Here is a 21,832-nt window from a genome sequence, read left to right on the forward strand (position 1 = left end):
CAGAGCAGACAACCTGTAAAATGGACGAGCAGTTTGAAGAATGTTTTTAGGAGAATTACTGCTTTGTGCTTTTATTAAAAAATAAGAAAGAAAAGTATGGACTAGAGATTGGATCCAAAAAAATATATAATAATTATTATATCAATGCAAACCGAACAAGCTTTTTAATGAACTCGGGTATGCATATTCATACATGAGATTCGTAGGATTCATTCACAATTTTTTTTAAAAAATCAAACATTTAATTTAATACACTTGTAATTATAAGGATTTTCATTTTCGACTAATCATATTTATCTCATCGCTTTGCATAAATACCTAAATATTAATGAACTGAACACGAATGCGCTGCACGTCATCTCCTTACGTAATTATTTTTATTGAGAAACTAACAAAAACAGCCAACACTCTGATACCACAGACAAAAAACTCCCCATTGCAAACTCACAGATTATCTTCATATGGCCAAACTTTGCTCTGATTGGCCGTTTCACAGAATCCAGTCGAGGAAAGCCAGTAGCAATTAGAACATGTCCTATTCCTCCAAACCAGTCAAGCAGTCAGCCAGGCAGCCAGTTCAGCGCCAACTAACTGGAAATGCAGTTGCGTGTGATTCGGCCTTAATATAGGTCTAAAGCAGGCACGTATCTAGAAATATATTTTGGGGGTGTCCGAACCAAGGGTCTCAATAATAACAATGATAAGTCTTTTGGGGTCGTCCTTGGGCTAAAGTTATTTACTTCCCATGCAAACAATAACAATATAAATGACTGCTGTTTTCAATTTACGATTTTATTATACCCATTCAATTTATTCGTACAGAAGGGAACTCATTATATATTTATGGTTTTTTTGAATTAACAGTTCTCATACATTTTCCCACATGTGTTCCCAATAACACACCCATTAAGATCACAAAAATACACCAACAATTTCATCAATTCGTTCCCATTGAGAATTTTGGCGGCAAAGTTCTTTGTGCTTACTTTCCTTCTTATAGTCTATAAGAAAACAATAAATCATTAGCCTTCCTCCACCTCCTCCTCCTCCTCTTCTGTCTTGGGTGCTCTCTTCTTCAACGCCATTTTGTTCTCAATGTCTTCGGCCCATAAAGCTTCCTCAGCCAACTTCAGAATTTTAAACCCCATCACAATTTGTAGTCCCTGGGCAGGAAGACAGAAATACGATATCAATAAGTATCCGCTAAGAGTCCTAAGCTTTGTTCCAGTGATCTCTGGAGCAAGCGAACGAAAGCAAGTCCTCTGCGCAACTGGTAACTCGAGAGAGGTCGACCGATGAGCGCGTGAGAGGGGAAGTGAGGGGAAAACGCGGGTGCAGCTACCAGCCGTTTACAGCAGCGCGCACTGCTTTGCTCCGCCCACTCGCTTTCTCCCCTTCTCTACCGTTACGCGCGGTTTTGCTCCACAGACTCCAGGTTCGGAGTGGAAATGAGAGAGCGTTACGACGCTAGGGTCTTGGGTTTGAATCCAGGACTGCACACCGGTGTTCTTTTTGAGTGTACCTGCATCAATTCCATCATATCATCACTCATCCTCATCTTTGTGATTAGCCAAAAGTGGAAGAAAAGCGAAAATAAACCAAACCACTCCAATTCTTTGTGAGTGTCCATTTATTAATTTCATCATATCACCACTCTTTCTCATATTCGCAATTGACCGAAACTGGCAGAAACTGGCAAAGTAGAACAAAGCAATGTTGAATGAAAATGTTAAAACAGGAAGCTCTGAAAATTTCCCCTTGTTATGTTCTTTTGCACTACAAACACCGTGTCTGTGTTAATTTCATGCAATTTGATTCATACAGAAAAGCACAGTTCAATGTTTAGCACGGAATCACGTAAAAAAATAACAACAGAAAGGGAAAAAACTGCACCCTTAAAATACAGGATGACCCCAAAACAAAACCCTGATTTTAGTTTAAAAATCTCCAATGTTACATCCGACTCCCAGTTCAGAAGACCTGTACGAATTTGAATACTTTGAAATCAGGGCATTATCATTGAGAGACCCTGTAGAATAGTGTTACCAGATCACGTGACTAGCAGAATGCATACTTACCAAAGTTATGACGTTGAGAAGCGAGACGGGCATGATCAAGTACAGTGACCTCTCGATCAGCTGCTTCGTGACCTTCGAGCAGCCTTTCTGGTACGTCGGCCCATTCTCTCCGTTCTTGCAGGACTTGGGGACGACCCCTCCGAACGTCGACCTGATGATGTCCAGCACCTGGTCCATGATTTCCCTCCCGGGGAGGAAGGGGAACAGGTTGTAGAACCAATCAATCGGCGTGTCCACGCTGAAAGAGCCCCAGAGCAGCTTGTAGTCGCTTGGACCGTAGGCGCCGCAACATTTGTGCTGGGAATAGAGAAATCAGTGTTGCCAAACCCGATCAGCATAAGGAGACCTAAGTTGCACCTTAAATGGAGCTAAAATTGACCTTTAAGGAGCTAGATTTTCAAATGCGCGATAAATTGCATCCTAGGGTAATTTTAGGTGGGAGGGGGTGGTGCTACTAGTTAAATTTTAAAGCGATGACAATTTACTTCTCTCTCTCTCTCTCTCTCTCTCTCTCTCTCTAGCCTTCTTAAACCCGAAGGTTCATGGCTGCAACAACACAGGCCTTCCATCTGTCCCTATCTTGAGCAAGATCTACAAGTATATACTCTTTTCCATCCCTACCGATTTCCCTTAGGTCCATCTCAACGTTGTCCCTCCATCTTCGTCTTGGCCTTCCTACAGGTCTCTTACCATCAGGTTTCCCAACAAGAATCCTGTAAACACCTCTTTCCTCTCCCATTCGTGCCACATGGCCTGCCCACCTAAGTCTTCTTGATTTAATCATTCTAATAATATCTGGACATGAATACAAATTATGTAGTTCTAAATTATGTAACCTTCTCCACTCACCTGACTCCTCATCCCTTTTAGGTCCAAATATTTTCATAAGGATCTTATTTTCAAATACTCTCAATTTATGTTCCTCTTTCAATGTAAGGGACGAAGTTTCACACCCATATAATACTACAGGCAAAATTACTGTTTTGTATATTTTAACTTTTAGTTTCTTAGATATTAAACGAGAAGACAAGAATTTATGAAGAGAGAAGTAACATGCATTTCCTGAATTAAGCCTACTTTTTATTTCCTCTTTAATATAATTTTCATTTGTTAATATTACTCTTAAGTATTTGAATTTGGAAACTGGTTCAATTTACAAAAACATAATACTGTAAATTGAGCAAACGTTTTGTATTAGCCGGGTAAGTCAATTTTTTTTTGTCTCCGACCCGATTTTTTAAAACATAAAACGGGACGCCAGAATGTATCTTTTGTCTGACAATGACTCATCGGCAGGCACGTAGCCAAAGGGGGCTCGGTGGTACCCCCCAAAATCCTACAAATGTGTTCCCTAGGTTTTTATACCTGTCGCTTTTTATAATTGTTAAGTTGCTGCAGCGGGGCTACTGATAAGGGATGAGCCCTACGAAATACAATTTTGTCACGGGCATGCTTATCTGCACAGAATTAATGCAACAATACACCTACTCTACTGTTACTATAAACTATGGCATTGTTGGGTAGAAATTATTTCATATTTCCATACCAGCAATATGCCATATTCCAATTGTGTCTGGATAATAAATTGCTCATACAATGGAAACGAATAAATTATGAGCACTTTTAAGTCTGCTGGAAGAAATCATATTTACATCTAAATTAGTCTCCAACTAACTAACTCTCTAGCCTCCTCAAACCCGAAGGTATATGGCTGCAGCAACATAAGTCTTCCATCTGTTCCTATCATGGGCAAGATCAATCCTTATCTTTTCCATCCTTATCGATTTCCTTTAGGACCATTTCAACGTTATCTCTCCATCTTCGTTTTCGCCTTCCTACAGGTCTGTTACCATCAGATTTTCCAACACGAATCCTGTAAGTTCTTCCTCCCTCTCCAATTCGTGCCACATGGCCTTCCCACCTAAGTCTAGTGTTACGTTTTGCTTTGAAAACATTCAAGAATTACATCAGCATATTAAATTACATGTTATAACAACATTTAAGTTTTCTTTCACACAAAACTGATGCGAAATAAGAAGAAACTTCGAATATTGCATAATTTTCAGAATGATAAGACCCCGCAAGAGTACCGCATGGCATTTTTGAGGAACCCGTGAAATACTAAAATGCCAGAGAAGTATCGGATGGTATCGGTATCGGCTTACCCCTATTATGTACAGTGTGACCCTGATTTTAAGTTACCAGATGCTACATTGTCCCACAACACAGATTTAATTTTATGGTCCCAACATAGCACAATCTGACTAAATTTTCTCCAAGTTGAGATTTTTATGCATTGTAAGTTTTTCAACTTGGTCCCCTGAAAAACGTAAAATCTAGGTTTCACTGTATGATCCATATATCAATTGCCAAAGATGATATTTGGCTTGCTAAGGTATCTCAAACAATGCTCATAATAACGCTTATATTTTATGTGATTAATACAAAGTAGCATAATCTCAACATTTAGGATGCACCGTAGTTGATAGTCTGCTCAATATATATTTTTTAATTTTTAATGCAAAAAATAGAATAAATTGTACAATTTGGTACATTGTGTAAGAGAGTAGTAGTGCTTGAGTAGTTGATTTTGTATATTTATAGGTTAAATTTGTATTTTTGTGATTTTATGAATATATTATTAGAATAAAAGGAGATTAAAATTTTCAACATATGACATAGTGTAATGTTGATTGTACTGTGTGTAGAGAATGACTGTATGTGATTGAGTGGGTTACAAGACAACGTGTAAACTATTCAAATGTTGAAAAAGTAAATACTCAGGCATATAAACTGTATTTTAAACTTTGTCAGAAAAAAACTGAAGACTATTAATTTTGAATGCAAAACATGTGATAGCGAGAAACAGATAAGCAAACCAGTTGTAAGATATATGATTGCATGAGTCATATTTGAATCGCTTCTGTCAAAAGATGATGTTATTAAATTTATTTTGTGATGAATTTGCAACATTTTAAATACCTTTTAAAAATGCTTTTGAAACTGCTTAATTCTTATTTTAAGCAGTTGAAATACATTGATGCTTGATGTGTGAAAAACAGGTCCCTGGGTATGAAATCTAAAGACAATAAGAAGAGTATCTTTCTAAAACTTTTACTGAATTAATATAAGTTCCATTTGAGGTAGAAAATTAAAATCCTTGTGTGGATATTGCACATGTAAGAATTGATGGAAGTGGTTGTTTGTATGCAAGTATAGTGCTTTTACATGAAACACATACTGGGTAAAGTATTTGCTCCTTCCCTGCCCAGAAGAAAATTTCTTCAAACTAACCGCGGCAGGTATTTTGTACTTTTGTACATTTACAGTTTTCATATTTTTTGCCACCCTTGTTTGTGTGTGTGATACAACCAACTTTTTTATCGGATACTTCCGGCATTGATTGGTTCTGTAAGTTCTTTCCATGTAAACAGGCTGAATATATTACTTATATTGGTTTAAGATTACTCTAACAACGAAAAGCATAATGCATAAATATGATTTTGCCCTGTTCACAACATTTTTCATGGAGAAAATATGATCACAGTAATCAGTGAAATAGCTATATGTTGACAATTATTGTCATATTGAGGAATTATAGAGATGCGAAGATATCTCTTGCAAACAGTTACATAGACGTTGCCTGTAGCAACACAGGTCCCATGTCTGTTGCTAATTTTTCTATATCTTTTTTGGGTCATAGCCTTTGTCGGTATAATGTTTCTATAAAGCTTCAGTGGGGGGGGGGGGATGAAATGTGCCAAAAGCTGGTGTAGATTCCATTCAGATAATCTTAACTTTGGCCCATTTTACAAAATGCCCTTCCAATGACCAGGTCAATTTAAATGGCTGCCCCGCATCTCCATGTTACGCACTACTTGGTTACGAGAGGGGTTTAAACGTGAGAAGGGGGAATAATTAATGCTCCTTTGTCCTTCACCTATTTTTTTTTTTTTTGCACAGGCCGAACAGGTAAGGTGTTGAACACGCCTGAGCCGGGTTTGAACAACTAAACACTGATACTTAAATGACTATAGCTCTTTTCAGTTCTTACGTCGTGCGCTCTAGAAGCTGGCAGGGGAAGTGGGGAGCGGGGAACATGCCGCTGACCAACCAGAGAACAGACCACCTAGCGGTGGAGCCGAGAGTTACGCAGTTGCGGCAGGAAGCTGCAGCGCTAACTTCGATCTGCACGTTGCTGTGTTGCCAATTTACCGCGTTGCTGATGGTGTTTTGCCCCAGTGTTGATTCCTCTTTGTTATGAGCGGAATGTAGGAATAACATACGTGGGAGTAATTGTTGTCGCGTCGTGTTTTGCCTAACTGCATTGTTTCTTCGATAAAGGTGTACGTGGCATGTGATGTGACGTTTATTTGTAGTCTCGTTGTTCCATAGGGAGCTTTGTGCTTATTAACGCAGTAAGTATCGTACGATGGCGAACAGGAAAGAGGTAGTTTGTAGCCAAGGCAGGAAAATAATTAGTAGGGTTCTTGGATATTTTCAAAAGGAAGCAGAAAACAGTGGTCCCTTAGTAAGTGTGCACAAAGTGCAACAGAGAGTGTTGGAAACTTGTGGAGTGAGTACGCGAACTGTACAGCGTATTGTTAGGGAAGGTAAAGACAGTCGTGAGGCGTCGGGTTCCACGTCATTTGAATCACCGCGCAAACGAATCAAAAGGAACAGTATCACAAAGGAAATCGACGGTTGCGATAAAGATATAATAAGAAGAATTATCCTCGGGTATTATGTAAAGGGTGAATATCCAACACTGAACAAGTTTTCGTCGATTTGCATACACAAATAAGCTTTCAGTGGGGAGTTTCGTCGTTGTGGAGGATACTGAAGTATAGGCTATGTGGTTCAAGTACAAAAAGAGCAATGACGGTAGGCGATTTCTGATGGAGAGAGCCGATATTGTTATAGCCAGAGTAACGTTTTTGCGAAAAATGGATCTTCTAAAAAAAATAAGGAACCTTTGCCCTATATAGGTATTTCATTTAGATGAAACGTACATACATCAGAATTACGGTCCAACGAAAAATTGGCAAAATAAAGAGGGTACATGGGGGTTAAAAGTGCCCGTGGGTAAAGGTGGGCGCATTATTGTTTGTCGCGTAGGTTCCAGTCACACTGGTTTTCTACAGGAATGTAAATTAGTTTTAATTAGTTTTGCAGTTTTTAGATACGCTTGACGAAAAGAACATCAAAGACGCAGTGATTGTAATGGACATACCATACCATTCGGTACAGTTCGAAAGAATTCCTACAACGTATCCACTTGATATCATACACTTATGGGTATTCTACTGACCACAAGATGGGGATAATATGCATTCTCAGGCCATACGCGAACAATGGGACGTCTGTATTTCAGGGTTCTTTCGATTTCAACTCCCTTTTCCCGCTACTCTGGCAACGCTGCAGTCTCTCTCTCTAACCGGCCTGTCTCGTAGCGCTGGATAGGTCGTTCCCCCGCTCTCCACTTCCCCTGCCAGCTTCTAGAGCGCACGCCGTAACAACTGAAAAGAGCTTTAGTGTCATCACTGTACCTGATCTGGTCCGTCGGCTGGGTCGCGTCGGCGCGTCGGCTGGGTCCGTTGACGGTGTGTACTTTGTGCACTGCCCAACCTTTGCAAGGACACACTCCACGAGTCGCACCACTTAAGCACCTATCACACGGAACTGGATTTCTAGTAGGAATGTCCTAGTTGGCGCTGAACTAACTTTCTAGGTAGCAATCACGGCCGCCTGGCTGACTGCTTGACTGGTTTGGAGGAATAGGACATGTTCTAATTGCTACTTGCTTTCCTCGACCGGATTCTGTGGAACAGCCAATCAGAGCAAAGTTTCGCCATCTGAAGATAATCTGTGAGTGTGCAGAGGAGCGTTTTTGTCTGTGGTTTCCGAGTGTCACTCCAGCAATGTATAACGTATACAGCATGAAAGGCGCGTTGAGTTACACCATCTATGCTGAGTGCACGGTGTTTACATTTGAAACAACTAAAATATTCTTCCATATGTGTACAGTAAACGTATGTATTTAAAAGTATGTATTTAAGCAGCGTCATTCTTTGGTACCTAATAAAGTTTTATACTAAACGTTATTCCTCTCAGTTGAATAGTTGTCGGCTTTTAAACATGTGAAGTGATACATTGTTTACTTCTCACGCGGCCGCCATTACAACTTCCCTCGTATGGGAACAAAAGTATATCGACAAGTACGCTGATAAGTAGTGAGGCGAAAACTAACAAATTGGAAGCCAGTCCAGCGCCAACTAGGGCATACCTACTGGAATCCAGTTCCGTGTGATGCGGGCTTTAGACTACTCGCTTCCGACTCTCTCGGCCACTAACTTCTGACTCCCCCGGCGACCTCTCGTCGCCGGAGACTTGGCTGGCGTTTGCTGATTTAGCATTTATTGCCGGCTCGTGACACTAGACCACGAAGATTAATTAAAGCAGTCTTACATTTGACTTTTTTGGAATCATCCAATGCATATACAGTTTCATCAAAAGTAGCCCAACTAGGTATGGTATCTTGGAATGCTTTTTAAAATAAACAGGACAGGACAGGACCAGTATCTAGTACCATAACTCAAAAATTAAACTACTTTATATAAGATACGAACTATCAATCATACAGTATAATAAGTTGATATATTAAATTCCTTATCTGACAGAAAATGCATAACACTTAAGTTAGATTGATTCAGAGTGGTGATTTGTGAATCACAGTGACGAATTCTCACTTCCGCGATTAGCTTAAATCACTATCCGCCTTTGGACCAGTGGCGGCTCGTGGTTCGGAATGTTGGTGGTTGCGGCGAATATATATATAGAATTTATTTATATATAATTTCAGTTTTTATATATTTATAATGTAACTAAACATATTCATAATTTTATATGTATTTATATTCGGGCTGAGCCGATGTCGATGTATCGATATCGGAAAGAATTGGTTGTAATTTCTTCACCGGTACCAGCCCTTTCGCAGGATCCGCCACATCATGGAAGATAACTAGGACTCCACTTGTATACGATAAGTTATATTTTAAACTGAATTTGGATTGGTGATTAGGTTAGTAAATTAGGTTAAAATTTTCCCCAAAAGAAAATATTTTTCTTTGCCTTACGTGGACATTTTGTCTGTTGCTGTACGACACGGGACAGTAAGACCTTGCCTACTGTTCGCACGCTGCTGCTCTCTAACGGCGTAAAAAAGAATTAACATCCCAGCGTTTCCTGCCGGTCCGTCGGGAAGTCGTCTATCCTGCCTGCACCTGGTGGGTGACCTTGGTAGTTGCAGAGTCTCTGCAACGAGGAGTCGGCTTAGGCACGAGCATAGGAACAAAGCCGTTGAACCTCGCTCTAATTCTCCTCGCTGTAGAGATCAGGGTGTTGCTTCGGCACTGCAACGTCGACCTGCACATCTACTCATATACTGTGAAATCTCGCAGGTTGCTTCCTTCTTTTCAACAGATCATAATGGAATTAGCTTTCTTGAAGCAATCAAGGGTAAAATTATTTGTTACGTTCAATATATTTAATAGGAAAGCAATGAACAAAATACTAACAAAAAGCATGACATTTCATGGTAAAATATCCGGTCGTTGTGCAACACTGCAACAATATCCGTAACTACCCCTGGTTTGGACTATGACTTATGAAGTTGCGTACCTCTTTTTGGATCTTGTCGATGGCTACTATGGCATCCGGGTCCTTGTCCAGTTCGTTCTTCATCTTTGAAGCGATCTGATCCACCCGCGTGTCCATGTTCACATAGTAGAACACAGCCGCTCCGGCAACTGCTATTTGAAGAACCAGCAACAGGACGAGCAAGCCAATCACCTGCAAGAGTTCAATCACCAAGTTGAAACCGAACGGAACCGGAAGTTGGGATGGTTCCGAGACGAAGACAAGGCTATAGCTGTGTCCGAATTGGCAAGCACTCCGTCCCATTCTCTCCCGTTGCTTTCGTGTGCCGTCTAAAAGGTCCGAATTACATGTCCCCTTGACGAGCGGCTAGGGACATGACAAATTTAACCTGCCTAACCTATTTACATGCTTATTACATGCCTACGTGGATAGGTTAGGCTTGTTAGATTTGGAGCTGTTAGCAATACCGGGTGATCCATTTGGGATGTCATAAAAGTAAAGTGTTATTTACATTAACCTTTGTGTATATCTCTGAACAGTTTGCCATACTCTAAGCAGTAAGGTCGTAAGTTTCGAGTGAGCGGAGGTTTGCAGACTTCAACCGCGTGGCGGCGCTACCGTGCGTGCATGAGAGACAAGATGGTGGTCACACCACAACAGCGTGCTCAGTGCGTCCTATTGTATGCAAAATTGGGATACTGGACACCATTATCTTTGAACAGGACGGTGGTCCGCCACATTGGGCTCTCATAGTGCGAGATCATCTTAATGGGATATTCAACGATCGCTGGTGTGGCCGTGGTGGACCCATTCCATGGCCTGCGAATAGCCCGGACTTAACGCCTCCAGATTTTTTGTGTGGGGTACGTCAAGTCATTGGTGTATGCACAGAAACCACAGACTGAAGCCGACCTGCGATTGCAGATTAGAGCAGCTTTCAACAGATCACTCCAGAAATGCTGCACGCCACGTGGCGCAACATGTCTGCGCGGTATAAACTGTGCCGTGTCCGCAATGGCGGACCTGTTGAATGCTAATGTGCTGGGATACAAAAACTGTGACTCTCCTACACATGTATGTACCATTAACAGGCAATAAATTTGAATGGTTTCTGGTATATAACACTTTACTTTTATGACATCCCAAACGGATCACCCGGTATATCTCTCACGTTGCTAAGGCTAGTGTCCTGTAGTTACGCATTTGACCGCTAGGAGGCAGGTTTTGCAAGAACACGCCTCTGATAAGACGTTTCTTTTTTTGTGCTTGAGCACAGTCAGTTGCAGTTGCTCAACGACAAATTCCATTCGCCTGTGATATGCACAGTTTCTGGAAAAACCAGAAGCACAAGTGGACCACGTTAGATGGGCTTTCCAAAAGAGTCCTACAAAATCAAAGGGGACAACAAACCAAAGCGACTAAGAATGAAGCCATATTGCCTATGCTGCTTCGAGCATTAACACCTGAGGATCACTACCGAAAGAAGGCTTTCAGAAAAGTGTGTTGGTCAATGGCAACTGACTTTGATGAAGCTGAAGCACAGAAATGTGTGATTTGAGCGTGACCCGCAAAATATATGACACACTCTTGAGTAAAATATAGTTAATTGATTCCAAATGCCGTATCGATTTTGAAATTTCAAATATTTGCAGAATTTCCAATATATTTTTTTCGACATTTAAAATGAGAAAATGGATACTGTAAGCTATAGACAGTTATTGTGGAACTCAGTTAACAGCATTCAATAGGTAATTTTTCTATACTTCAAATAAAACTGAAAGGTGAAGTTACGAGTTTACAAATGCGGATGATATAGAGAGTCCAGAGCATATTTTAGTACACTCGACAGCAGTAGCGGCGATTGGGTGCCAAAACTGGGGCTGCAAGAACATTTTACTTCATCTTGATAGACGAGGCTCAGCATTAAGATCCATAGTGCGGGGACAAAAAGTATAGGGGCAACTGCCCCCTCGCCCTCCTAATCGCCGCCACTGCTCTACAGATATTCAATCGACCATAGTGTGTGCATGTGTGTGTATCACACTGTATTAATTTCAACGCCGTATTCGATTATTGCAATCTAATAATCTAATATTTTCATAAGAATGACTAATTTACACAATACAGGATGTTCGGGCTAGAGGTATACAAAAATACAAACATTTATTTTATCATCTGTAAAGTTATTAACTTTCTTGTTCCGGTTTTGTACAAACGAAGTAACGCAGAAAGTATTTATGTACGCTGGTACATCTCAATGTGGACACCATTTGAAGCTCGACAGATATCCAAACGACACTCAAGATCGTGCTAAATGTTGACCAGCATTTGAGGCGTTATTGGCACAACGATACGATGTCTCAAATCACTCAAATCGCGAACTTTCCTCTTGTGCACATCTTTAATGAAGCACACATAAGAAAGTATAATGGTGTCAAATCTGGGGATATCGGTGGCCAGGAAGTTGGGCCAACTCTTCCGATCCAACGTTCAGGAAAAGTTTCATTCAGAAAAGCGGTAACATCTCTATGAAAGTCTGGTGAGGCACCATCCTGATGAAATCTGGGATCGATGGTCTATCGACTGAGCTTCACTACGAGACAATATAAGGAGTAGTTTTCGCATTATAAGTAGTTATTTTTAATATCTCTAGCCCGCACACCCTGTAAATAAATACACAAAATTCTACTATGCCTTTAATTATCAGTGTAACACTTGAACAATCTATTCATTAGTATTTACTTACGACCTGTAAAAGAATATGATTCAGCTTGAACACTGCAAGGAATGCGAGCACTGAGTTAAACATTAGAATAATCCCAAACACCATGAATACTATGTATGGATTGGTGTCGAAAGACACGTTCAGCAGGTTCATTCCATATACACCAATAGTATATGCACCGATGGCAAGATAACCTACGCCAGCAATCTGAAAATAAATACGCATGTTACATAGGCTATTCACAAGTTTCAGTTTATTTGGCTCTTGTTTCAAGTCCACTTTATGTACAGATAGGCTAATAGGGCCCTGGACCTACAGTCCAAAGTGGGACCTGAACCAGTCTGTGCCTTGATCGGGTATTGAAACCGGGACCCTTTGATTACAAGACGATTTTACCACTACAGCATTGGGTTAAGAGAACCTCAATCACATAAAGAAAATGCGTCATCAATTACAACTACAACTTCTACAACGCATTTTTTGTGTGAATTCTATGTCTTGTCCCGTGTATACTCGAGAACAAAAAGTATTTGGACAATGTTCAAATGGTGAATCAACATATAAATTTATTTATTATTTGTTGCGAGATATAATTTTAGTGACCTTGGAATCAACTGTCTTATATTGATTGATTTGGTTTATTTTACTTCGCTTTTCTTCCACTTATAGCTAATCGCGAAGATGAGGATGAGTGATGATATGATGAAATTGAATATTGCACTCATTTTTATCCCATCTCGAGCATTTTTTATTAATTTTTCAGCAAAATCGCAGCATTTCTGCAATGTTTTTCTCTCATCTTCATCACATTTCGTCTCTCTAAGGTGTATCCAATTGAAGTAATTATAGTTTGTCCACAACAATTTTTTTTTGTTTCTTCCTTTCTCTGTGTTCAAAAACTTACTTTTACAAAAGTGTTGATTTTTCCAAAGACAGTAAGTTTCCCTGACAATTTCATGACTTTTTTTTAGAAAAGGTAAATTCGTTCACTTTTGCAAGATTTCTAATTTTTTCAGACTTATAGCATAGAGTAACGTAATACTTTATGCTTATAGTATATTATATTTATAGCGTATCAAATGTAAGGCTTATGGAAAATTGAATTAGTTAACTTGATACTGAAGCATCACTTTTTCTTTATGTACAAAGTTGTGCAGCTAATAAAGTATACGCAACATATACGAAATGAACTGATATTATCTGATTTTGAATGAACACAAAATAAATAACATTGACAAGTTTGTAATGAAGGGTACGTAACTTTTTAAGAGATGAAAGTTACGCAGCATGCTTGGGGTTTCAATTTTACTTACATACTAGCACTATTTTCGAGATTAGTTTTATTAACTTACCATCAACATTGCGTTGCATGCTTGAAAAGATATTGTGTCTAATGGTTTTTTTCCCATTTTTTATAATCTATATGAGAGAAGAGCATTAAAGAAATCACAGACACAGATCAATAACGTACAGATGTGGCTACTTCTGTGCTTTAGTGTGTAAAGATACAGCAGTGCCATCTGGACGGAATGGTTCGAATGAAAGGGACAAATATAACAGTATGTACAGTGGGATCCATGAGTATTACCGTGCAAATTGTCCATCACTATTTTCATTAATTTTTCTCTTACAATCCTATGTGTTTTTAAGCGATGGATTTTTATGTATGTTGGTGGAGAAGTTGTCAACAGCTTGTTTTGAGTCTTCTTTTAATTCTTGAAGCTCTTATTTGATCAAATAAAGTGCATGAACACGGTGATGGACAATTTGCACGGTAATACTCATGGATCCCACTGTACAATCAGTAGGCAATTTGTCCATCTCAAATTTTCATTCTCTTTCCCTATATTCTTAGTGCTTTAAGGGAATGGAATTGTAACTTATCCTGGACCAGAGAGGTTGATCTCTGCTTGTACTATTCGTACTTCTGTTTCAATTATTGAGAACCACTTTGTGGAAAAGAAAAGGAATTAATCTTTCTGACGGGGGGGGGGGGGAGAGTCATAGAAACGTTTATTATCATTGCTATTGTTATGATAATAATAGTAATTATTATTAGTTACAACTACCAGTACTACTACTTTAGAAATCATAAAATTCAAATTGAATTGAAAATACTTTGGCGTTGTATACAAGTTCAGACTCGAGTCTATTATTTAGATACAAACTGGATTCGCCTTTCTTCCTTTAATAAACATGTAACCTATCACTTTGTTGATGAACAGTTCTTTTTCTTTTTATAGTTTTTCACAATGGCACAGTAATGAATCAGAGTCAGATACCACTTAACCTTCTGTCCTTTATGGTACTTCTGCTCCAGAAATCTCAAGGGGGGCAAGTGCACTCCCCTTGCGGACGCTCTTGGTTGTCATATCTAGATCTTGTACAATTAGAATGTGAAGTTAAGGCAGTTTTACCTAAATTAAAACTTTGTTTTATAGCTATTTTTCGTGTGTTGTTGACTGGAACAGGAATTCATTAGTGTTTCTAAGAAAGTGAATGATATTAAACAACAGTTTGGAACATAGATGTTAACAATAGAACCTGAACTCAGCAACTTTGGCTAGAAACTGCAAACGCGGCGTGAGCCATAAAATAAAGAAGAAGAAGTTTACTGGGCAAAAACTCACGATTCTAGTTTGTTTTCATTTTTTTGAACTTTTTGTATCAATTATCTAAAGACGAGATTTAAAACTTCCGTAGACCATAACGAGACTTGAGTTTAGGTATCGAGATGGATAGCCTGTGGTTGATGGAAACTGAGCTGTTTGTGTAATATTGTGGTAATATTAATAGTTGTTAATTAAGTGAGTACTGTTTATAAAGAGAGAATTTTGTGACTGGAATTGAGTTAAACCCATATACTTATTTAAGTTGGAGTTTAAAACTACGGTAAAAGGAATTATACTCATTAATGTGATTTGCGTAAGGCAGTTCTTGTTAACGTCATGGCGGATGCCATAGGTTATATGGAACTTAATAATCAAGTAGAAATTATAACGAACTTGGTAGAAGACAATGAAATTGTTATAGAAGATAACATTATAGAAGAAACATCTAGAAAACAAGCTAAAAGAGTCAGATCTTCTGAAGAGGATCAAGTTCCAGCGAAAGCGGTAAGGATAGACAGGTTAGATAATAGAGATAAAGTAAACACGTTTGGAGAAGGTCGAAGAGAAAATAATGTAGACAAGTGTAAAATGTATTATGATACACATAATGGGCCATATATAGTAATAATGACTAGTACTAAAGGTGCAGAAAAGAAATTTAACTCTATGAAAATAGGCAATGAATTGCGAAAGAAAGATATAAGGGTCAGATATATCCAACCAAGTGGTTTATATAGAGCAAAGATTTATTTTTACACCAGGAATGAAGCTAACAATTTCATGAAAAATATGCATTTTCATAAAGAAAATAATATTGATGTGTTCATTCCAGAATCCTTATTGGTGAAGGAAGGATTGATATATGGTGTACCCACTGAATTTGAAGAGGAGGAAATTAAGGAAAGTATTGAAGACCCGACAGTAATATCAGTGGAAAGAATGAAAAAGAGAATTCGAAAAGATGATGGTTCATATTATTTTGTTCCTACTAAGCTAATATCAATCACGTTTAGATCTCAAGAAATGCCTAAAAAGATTATAGTGGTTAGTCACATTTTCGATGTTACTCCTAAAGTTAGAAATGTGATGCAATGTAAGAAATGTTACAGGTTCGCACATTCAGCAGCCATATACAAGGATAACGCTAAGTGTGCTAGATGTGGAAGAGAGGAACATGAAAATTGTAATGAAACTCCGAAGTGTTTAAATTGCGGAGGAGAACATGTTGCTACTGATAAGTCATGTGTAAAATGGGAAATGGAAAGAGAAATCATGAGAGTTATGGCATATGATAATTTATCCCGGCAAGATGCAAGAGAGAAAGTAATAACAGGTAATGTTCCAAGCAATTATGTTGTTCAAGGCAACTCATATGCTGATCAAATAAAAAACCATATAAACAAAAGTCAAATAAGTGAAATTAACACAAGAAAGACTGGTGTTGTAGGAAATAGCATAACAATACAAAACAGATTTGAAGCCTTAAGTGATTGGGGTGAAAGAAAATCAGATACATACTTGGAAAATGTTTCATGGAAAAGAGTTCCTCCAGAGCATCATAGAGACTATTCCAAATTTGAAAATAAATATGGAAAAAATTTCAGACTAAATTCCTATTCACAAACAAAGAATTATAATGGAAATTCTGAAGGAGAATCAAGTAAAGGTTCTCTAAAGAAATTACAAAGTAATCAAAAACAATTAAATGGAAAGTCTACAGGAACTGTTATTAAGACAAGGAATAATGAGGAAGACGTGGATAGTACAAATAGAAGCATGCAGGAGGTGAACATCGGAATCTACAACAATGAAGAACAGAAAAAAATCGTGTACTTTCCTCACATAACATCTCAGAAGGATCTTATGTATAATTTGTTACAATTAATGGCGAAACTTATGGCGACATTAACTAAAAATTCTGACTTATTAAGCATAAAAGAAATACTAACAGAATGCTCACAAATAAATGGCCAGGTGCAGAAAATTATTGAGGATTTGGAAATTTTTGGAGACACACCTTAGGGTGTGGAAGGAAAAATAATGGAAAACATTCGTGGGGGTACACTGGAATGTAAGATCACTGAAAGCAAGAAAGCAAAATCTGGTGAAATTAATAGATGAATATAGACCTGAACTTTTATGTTTATCGGAAATCTCTGTGAATCCATCAAACATAAATTATTTTAAAGTAAATCATTATCACATAATTTATGAAAAGATTAAAGATGATAGTAAAGGAGTTGCAATTATGATTCATGAAAGCATTCCATTTGAACCTATATCTTTTGATTATACATTGTCTATATACGACACATACAAAATTGAAGTCGTAGGAATTAAAATTGCTTTTATGAACCAAAAGGTTAGTATTATATCTATATATATTCCTACAGGTGCAGAGTCACAGAAATTAACGACAAATACATTATCGCAAATGTTTCAATGCATAGAAAAGCCTTTTATTATAGCAGGGGATTTCAATTGCCATCACACAATATGGGGAGATCAGGATGAAGATAAGTTGGGGAAAGTGTTATTAGAATGTATGGATTTGTACAACTTTACTGTAATTAATGACGGGTCTGCTACGTATATAGGAAGATTAGGTACTCGGCCAACAGCTATAGATTTAACGTTAATGTCAGATGATATATGTGGTCAATTTCAGTGGGAAACAGACAGTGATCAAAGAACCAGTGGCCATTATCCATGTTTCTTTTATACTGATACTAATTCAGTGAGATCTTTCACTATTCCGCTCAGAAAATGGAAAGTTAACGAAGCTGATTGGAATAAATATTCTAAATTACTTACAATCTTATTTAAAAATACAGATTTAAATAATATTGATAAGAGTACATATTATTATTTTGTAGATTGTGTTAGTATTGTTATGGACAGATCATGTACAAGGGCAAAAGAGGAAGTTGTAAAAAAGTATCCAATAGTACACTGGTGGAATAAAGATTGCCAAAATTTTAAAATACAGAGAATTGAAGCTACTAAAGTTTATAAAACAATACCAAATCAGGAAACTTGGATTAATTATAAGAAAGCAATAGCGCAGGCCAAGAAAAGTTATATCAGTGCAAAAAGACAATCGTGGGCAAAGTATTGTGAAGACATAAATAACAGAGTATCAGTACCGTGTGGGCTAAATTTAAATCAATCCGCAAACCACATACCCCTCGATTAATACCACTCAAAGAAACCTGGAAAGATGAATTTATTATGAAGGTAACATGTAATAATAAACACGAACCTGCAGATGCCCCTGATGAAATTTTCTCTTTCAGTCCTAAAGATAGACATTCACAAGGATTATACACCAATATCATGATCGATGAAATAAAAGACATAATAATTAGAGCCAAGGACACAACTCCAGGAAAAGATGGAATAACATACTCGATGATTCAAAACTTGCCGGAATGTGGTATAATATATCTTTGTAACATCTACAACTATATAATGAATTCAGGAAATGTACCGCAATCGTGGTACACTCAAATGATTTTACCAATATTGAAACTTGGCAAAAGTCCACATAAAGGAGAATCTTATAGACCGAGCTCCGAAAAATGTGAATCAATACACAAAAAAGTTACACATTCCCATAGAAAATTCAGTGAAATATTTAGGCGTTATATTTGATAGTAAATTAACATGGAAACCTCATGTAAAAATGTTAGTGAAAAAGGCAGAAGTAATTTACAATGTATTTCGTTCTATGGCTACAACAAAATGGGGAAGTCATCCTAGTACCATGATGAATTTTTACAAAAACTATTACAAACCAACAATAGAATACGGGATTATAGTCTTTAATACAATTTCGGAACGTGTATTTCGACCTTTGCAAGTAATGCAGAGGAAAGTTCTACGAAAGTGTCTAGGACTGATGAAGAGTACTCCCAATGTTGCTGTATACATGGAAGCATGCGAATGGAACTTAAGTTATAGGAAAAGAGAAATGTCTATTAAATATCTGTTAAAAACAATGTCAGAAGTTAATCATCCGTTTAACGACATTCTATTCGACTTGGTTGAATTATATGATACAGGCAAAATTAATAACTGCGAAGATATAGGATGGGTGCAATTATATAATGAGTACTATGAGGATCATCAAAAATTATTGAAAGTAAGGAGTAAGCCCATATATACTCTAGATTTTCCTGTTTGTGAATATAGATATATTTATTTTCCTGAACAATATACAAAATATGATTACATGGAAAGATGGAAAGATTATTACTTTATATATACAGACGGTTCAAAAAGTAGTCAAAATGTAGGATGTGCTGTTTATGATGTACAGAAGAAGGAATCAATTATGATACATTTACCGGAAGATTTTTCCATTTTTACATCTGAAGCTTATGCAATTTACCAAGCACTAATTTATACATATAAATTGCAAGAAAAACATATATTAATATTAACGGATTCCAAAAGTGTATTATATTCAATTCAGGCCAATTATGATTTATTATTTAAATGCTCCCCATACATTATAAACTGTGTAAAAACTTTACAAAATTTAAGGAGCAGGGGAAAGATAATTCATTTAACCTGGGTTAAAGCACATTGTCAAAATTTAGGAAATGATATGGCAGATTTGTATGCAAAACAAGCTAGGGTAATTCAACCTGTACTGGAGCTGAAAACCTGGTACACAGACCTTCTGCCGAGGGTGAAGAAAAAGTTGAAGGAAAACTGGACGGAATGGTGCAAAGGTGAATTTCAAATTGCAGGCAGCTTTTATCAGAGGATAGCTAATTTCAATAGAATGAGGCCTTGGTTTACAAAAGTTCAAGGTTCACGGAATGTGATAGTATTACTAAATCGTATTAGGTCAGGACATACAACTACTAAAAGTCATTTACAAAAGATCCGGATTCTACAAAACCCAAACTGTACATGTGGCAACAAGGAAGATATACACCATATCCTATTTGAGTGTAATAGATACACACAAGAAAGAGAGACATTCTATAAAACTCTTATAAACTGTGAAATTCCTTTTCCTCAGTGTTTGGAATCTTTGATTTGTGAACCTAACCTTACAGTTGGATATATATTGTTATCTTTTTTTAGAAAATGTGGCTTAACTATTTAATAGAAAAAAATTGTTCATAGTATCTTTTAATAAGAATGTACTAAAAATGTAAGTTTATGTACAGTACATATATAGATATGGGAAAAACTGCTTAGCGGTAATCCCAAGTAAAATGTAAATAAATAAATAAATAAACTTCTGGTAAGTACAGGAGAATCCAAGTCATAGGGAAAGTTTACAAACGCACACATACACACACACGCAAGGAGGGGAGAGGAGGACATAGAGAGAGAGAGAGAGAGAGAGAGAGAGAGAGAGAGAGAGTGGGAGGGAGGGAGAGAGAGATAGAGAAATAGAGAGAGACATACAGATAGAGAGAGAGAGAGAGGGGAGAGAGAGAGAGAGAGAGAGAGAGAGAGAGAGTTCTGTAATGCAACACAAACAACTGATTTTTATAACATTTTGCTAGCCGAGGCCTCGTTTCGATGCTGCAACTAGCCGAGAAAAAACATTTTGAACACACTACATATGCAACCACATGCGCAGTTACATAGTTGTCAATCAGCTAAATCTTTGCCTCAGAATGTTCTATAATCTTTAACCAATCAAACTAAGCGCGATCTTCTAGAGTTTCTATACGCCCCGCCAAAGTTATGGTTTACATATTTACCTAAAGAAAGGTCTCGTACTGGCTATGGAAAGCGTGCAGGTTCGAGTCTCCTGGGTGTAGCGTAACAACTTTTCTCCTGAGATTTCAACCTCACCATTGTGAGGAAATTGGGGACAGTCGGAAACCTACAACAAGGACTGTGTGTTCGTCGTGCTGACCACACGTCACCTCGTAACTAATTGGATGATCGTCCACCTATGCTGAGGCATGTGAAAGTGAGGCCGGCAGTCGATAGGTAGGCCTTCGCCCTCAAGGACTGTTGCGTTACGGTTTTTTTTTATGTTTAATTAAAATGTCGAATAGTCTACGGAAAATACAGGTCGCGGTCAGCCAAAAGTGACGGACATGCGACATAAAAAATACAAATTATGTGACAGAAAGTATCAACTGCAACGTAAATGTGTCTAGGGTGCTATCTTGCATTTTACAACAGAAAAAAATAAATGACAGTGTGTGTACAGCGTGGTTTCATACATTCAAGATAAAAAGTAACGTTTTTTGAGTATTCGTAGCGTGAAAACGAGGCCGCAACGAACAAACACAAAATGGTTTAAAAAAGTTATTCGTCTTTTTCCCTTTTGCATGGTTCAAACATTTGTTGCGTCGTATTATTTTACACTACCGTGGAAAATAATTTTAATATTATATATTTTCTCATTAAACAGAATTGAGATGTTACCGATGCTTCGCACATAAAGGTACAAAGTGCGATGATTTAAAGAAGATTGAAGTTGTTAAATGCCCACGCAAATATATATATATTGCATAAAGATATATACTAAGGATATAGAAACTCAAGGTACTCTATTTGGTTTTGTACTAATGCTAGTTCACATTTTGTCCTTGATTTTGTATGCCAACAATTTGTTCACTTAAAATTGCTGTTATTTTATACACCTCGCCAAACATGATGGCCGGTTAGCCCGTATGCGCAGTAAACAGTGGAGTGTCACGTGACTGCAACAGCCAATCTGCGCTCAATCTATTGAAGCTCCTTCAAGGTAAAGTGGCTACGTTACATGTCTG

At 37.7% G+C, this 21,832-nt stretch overlaps 1 protein-coding gene across 1 annotated transcript; it reads right to left on the reverse strand.

The window, feature by feature from the left end:
* Positions 1–777: 777 nt before the first annotated feature.
* On the reverse strand, positions 778–13,927 carry LOC145988188 (23 kDa integral membrane protein-like). Its single transcript, XM_083123021.1, has 5 exons — positions 13,815–13,927; positions 12,484–12,669; positions 9,759–9,929; positions 2,079–2,375; positions 778–1,163 (listed from the first exon to the last, which is right to left on the reverse strand). The coding sequence occupies exons 1-5, from the start codon at positions 13,869–13,871 to the stop codon at positions 1,023–1,025; spliced, it is 852 nt and encodes a 283-aa protein (XP_082979147.1). The 5' UTR covers positions 13,872–13,927; the 3' UTR covers positions 778–1,022.
* Positions 13,928–21,832: the final 7,905 nt, after the last annotated feature.

This window comes from Lepisma saccharinum, chromosome 5, assembly GCF_977018435.1.
Source record: "Lepisma saccharinum chromosome 5, izLepSacc3.1, whole genome shotgun sequence".
NCBI lineage: Eukaryota > Metazoa > Arthropoda > Insecta > Zygentoma > Lepismatidae > Lepisma > Lepisma saccharinum.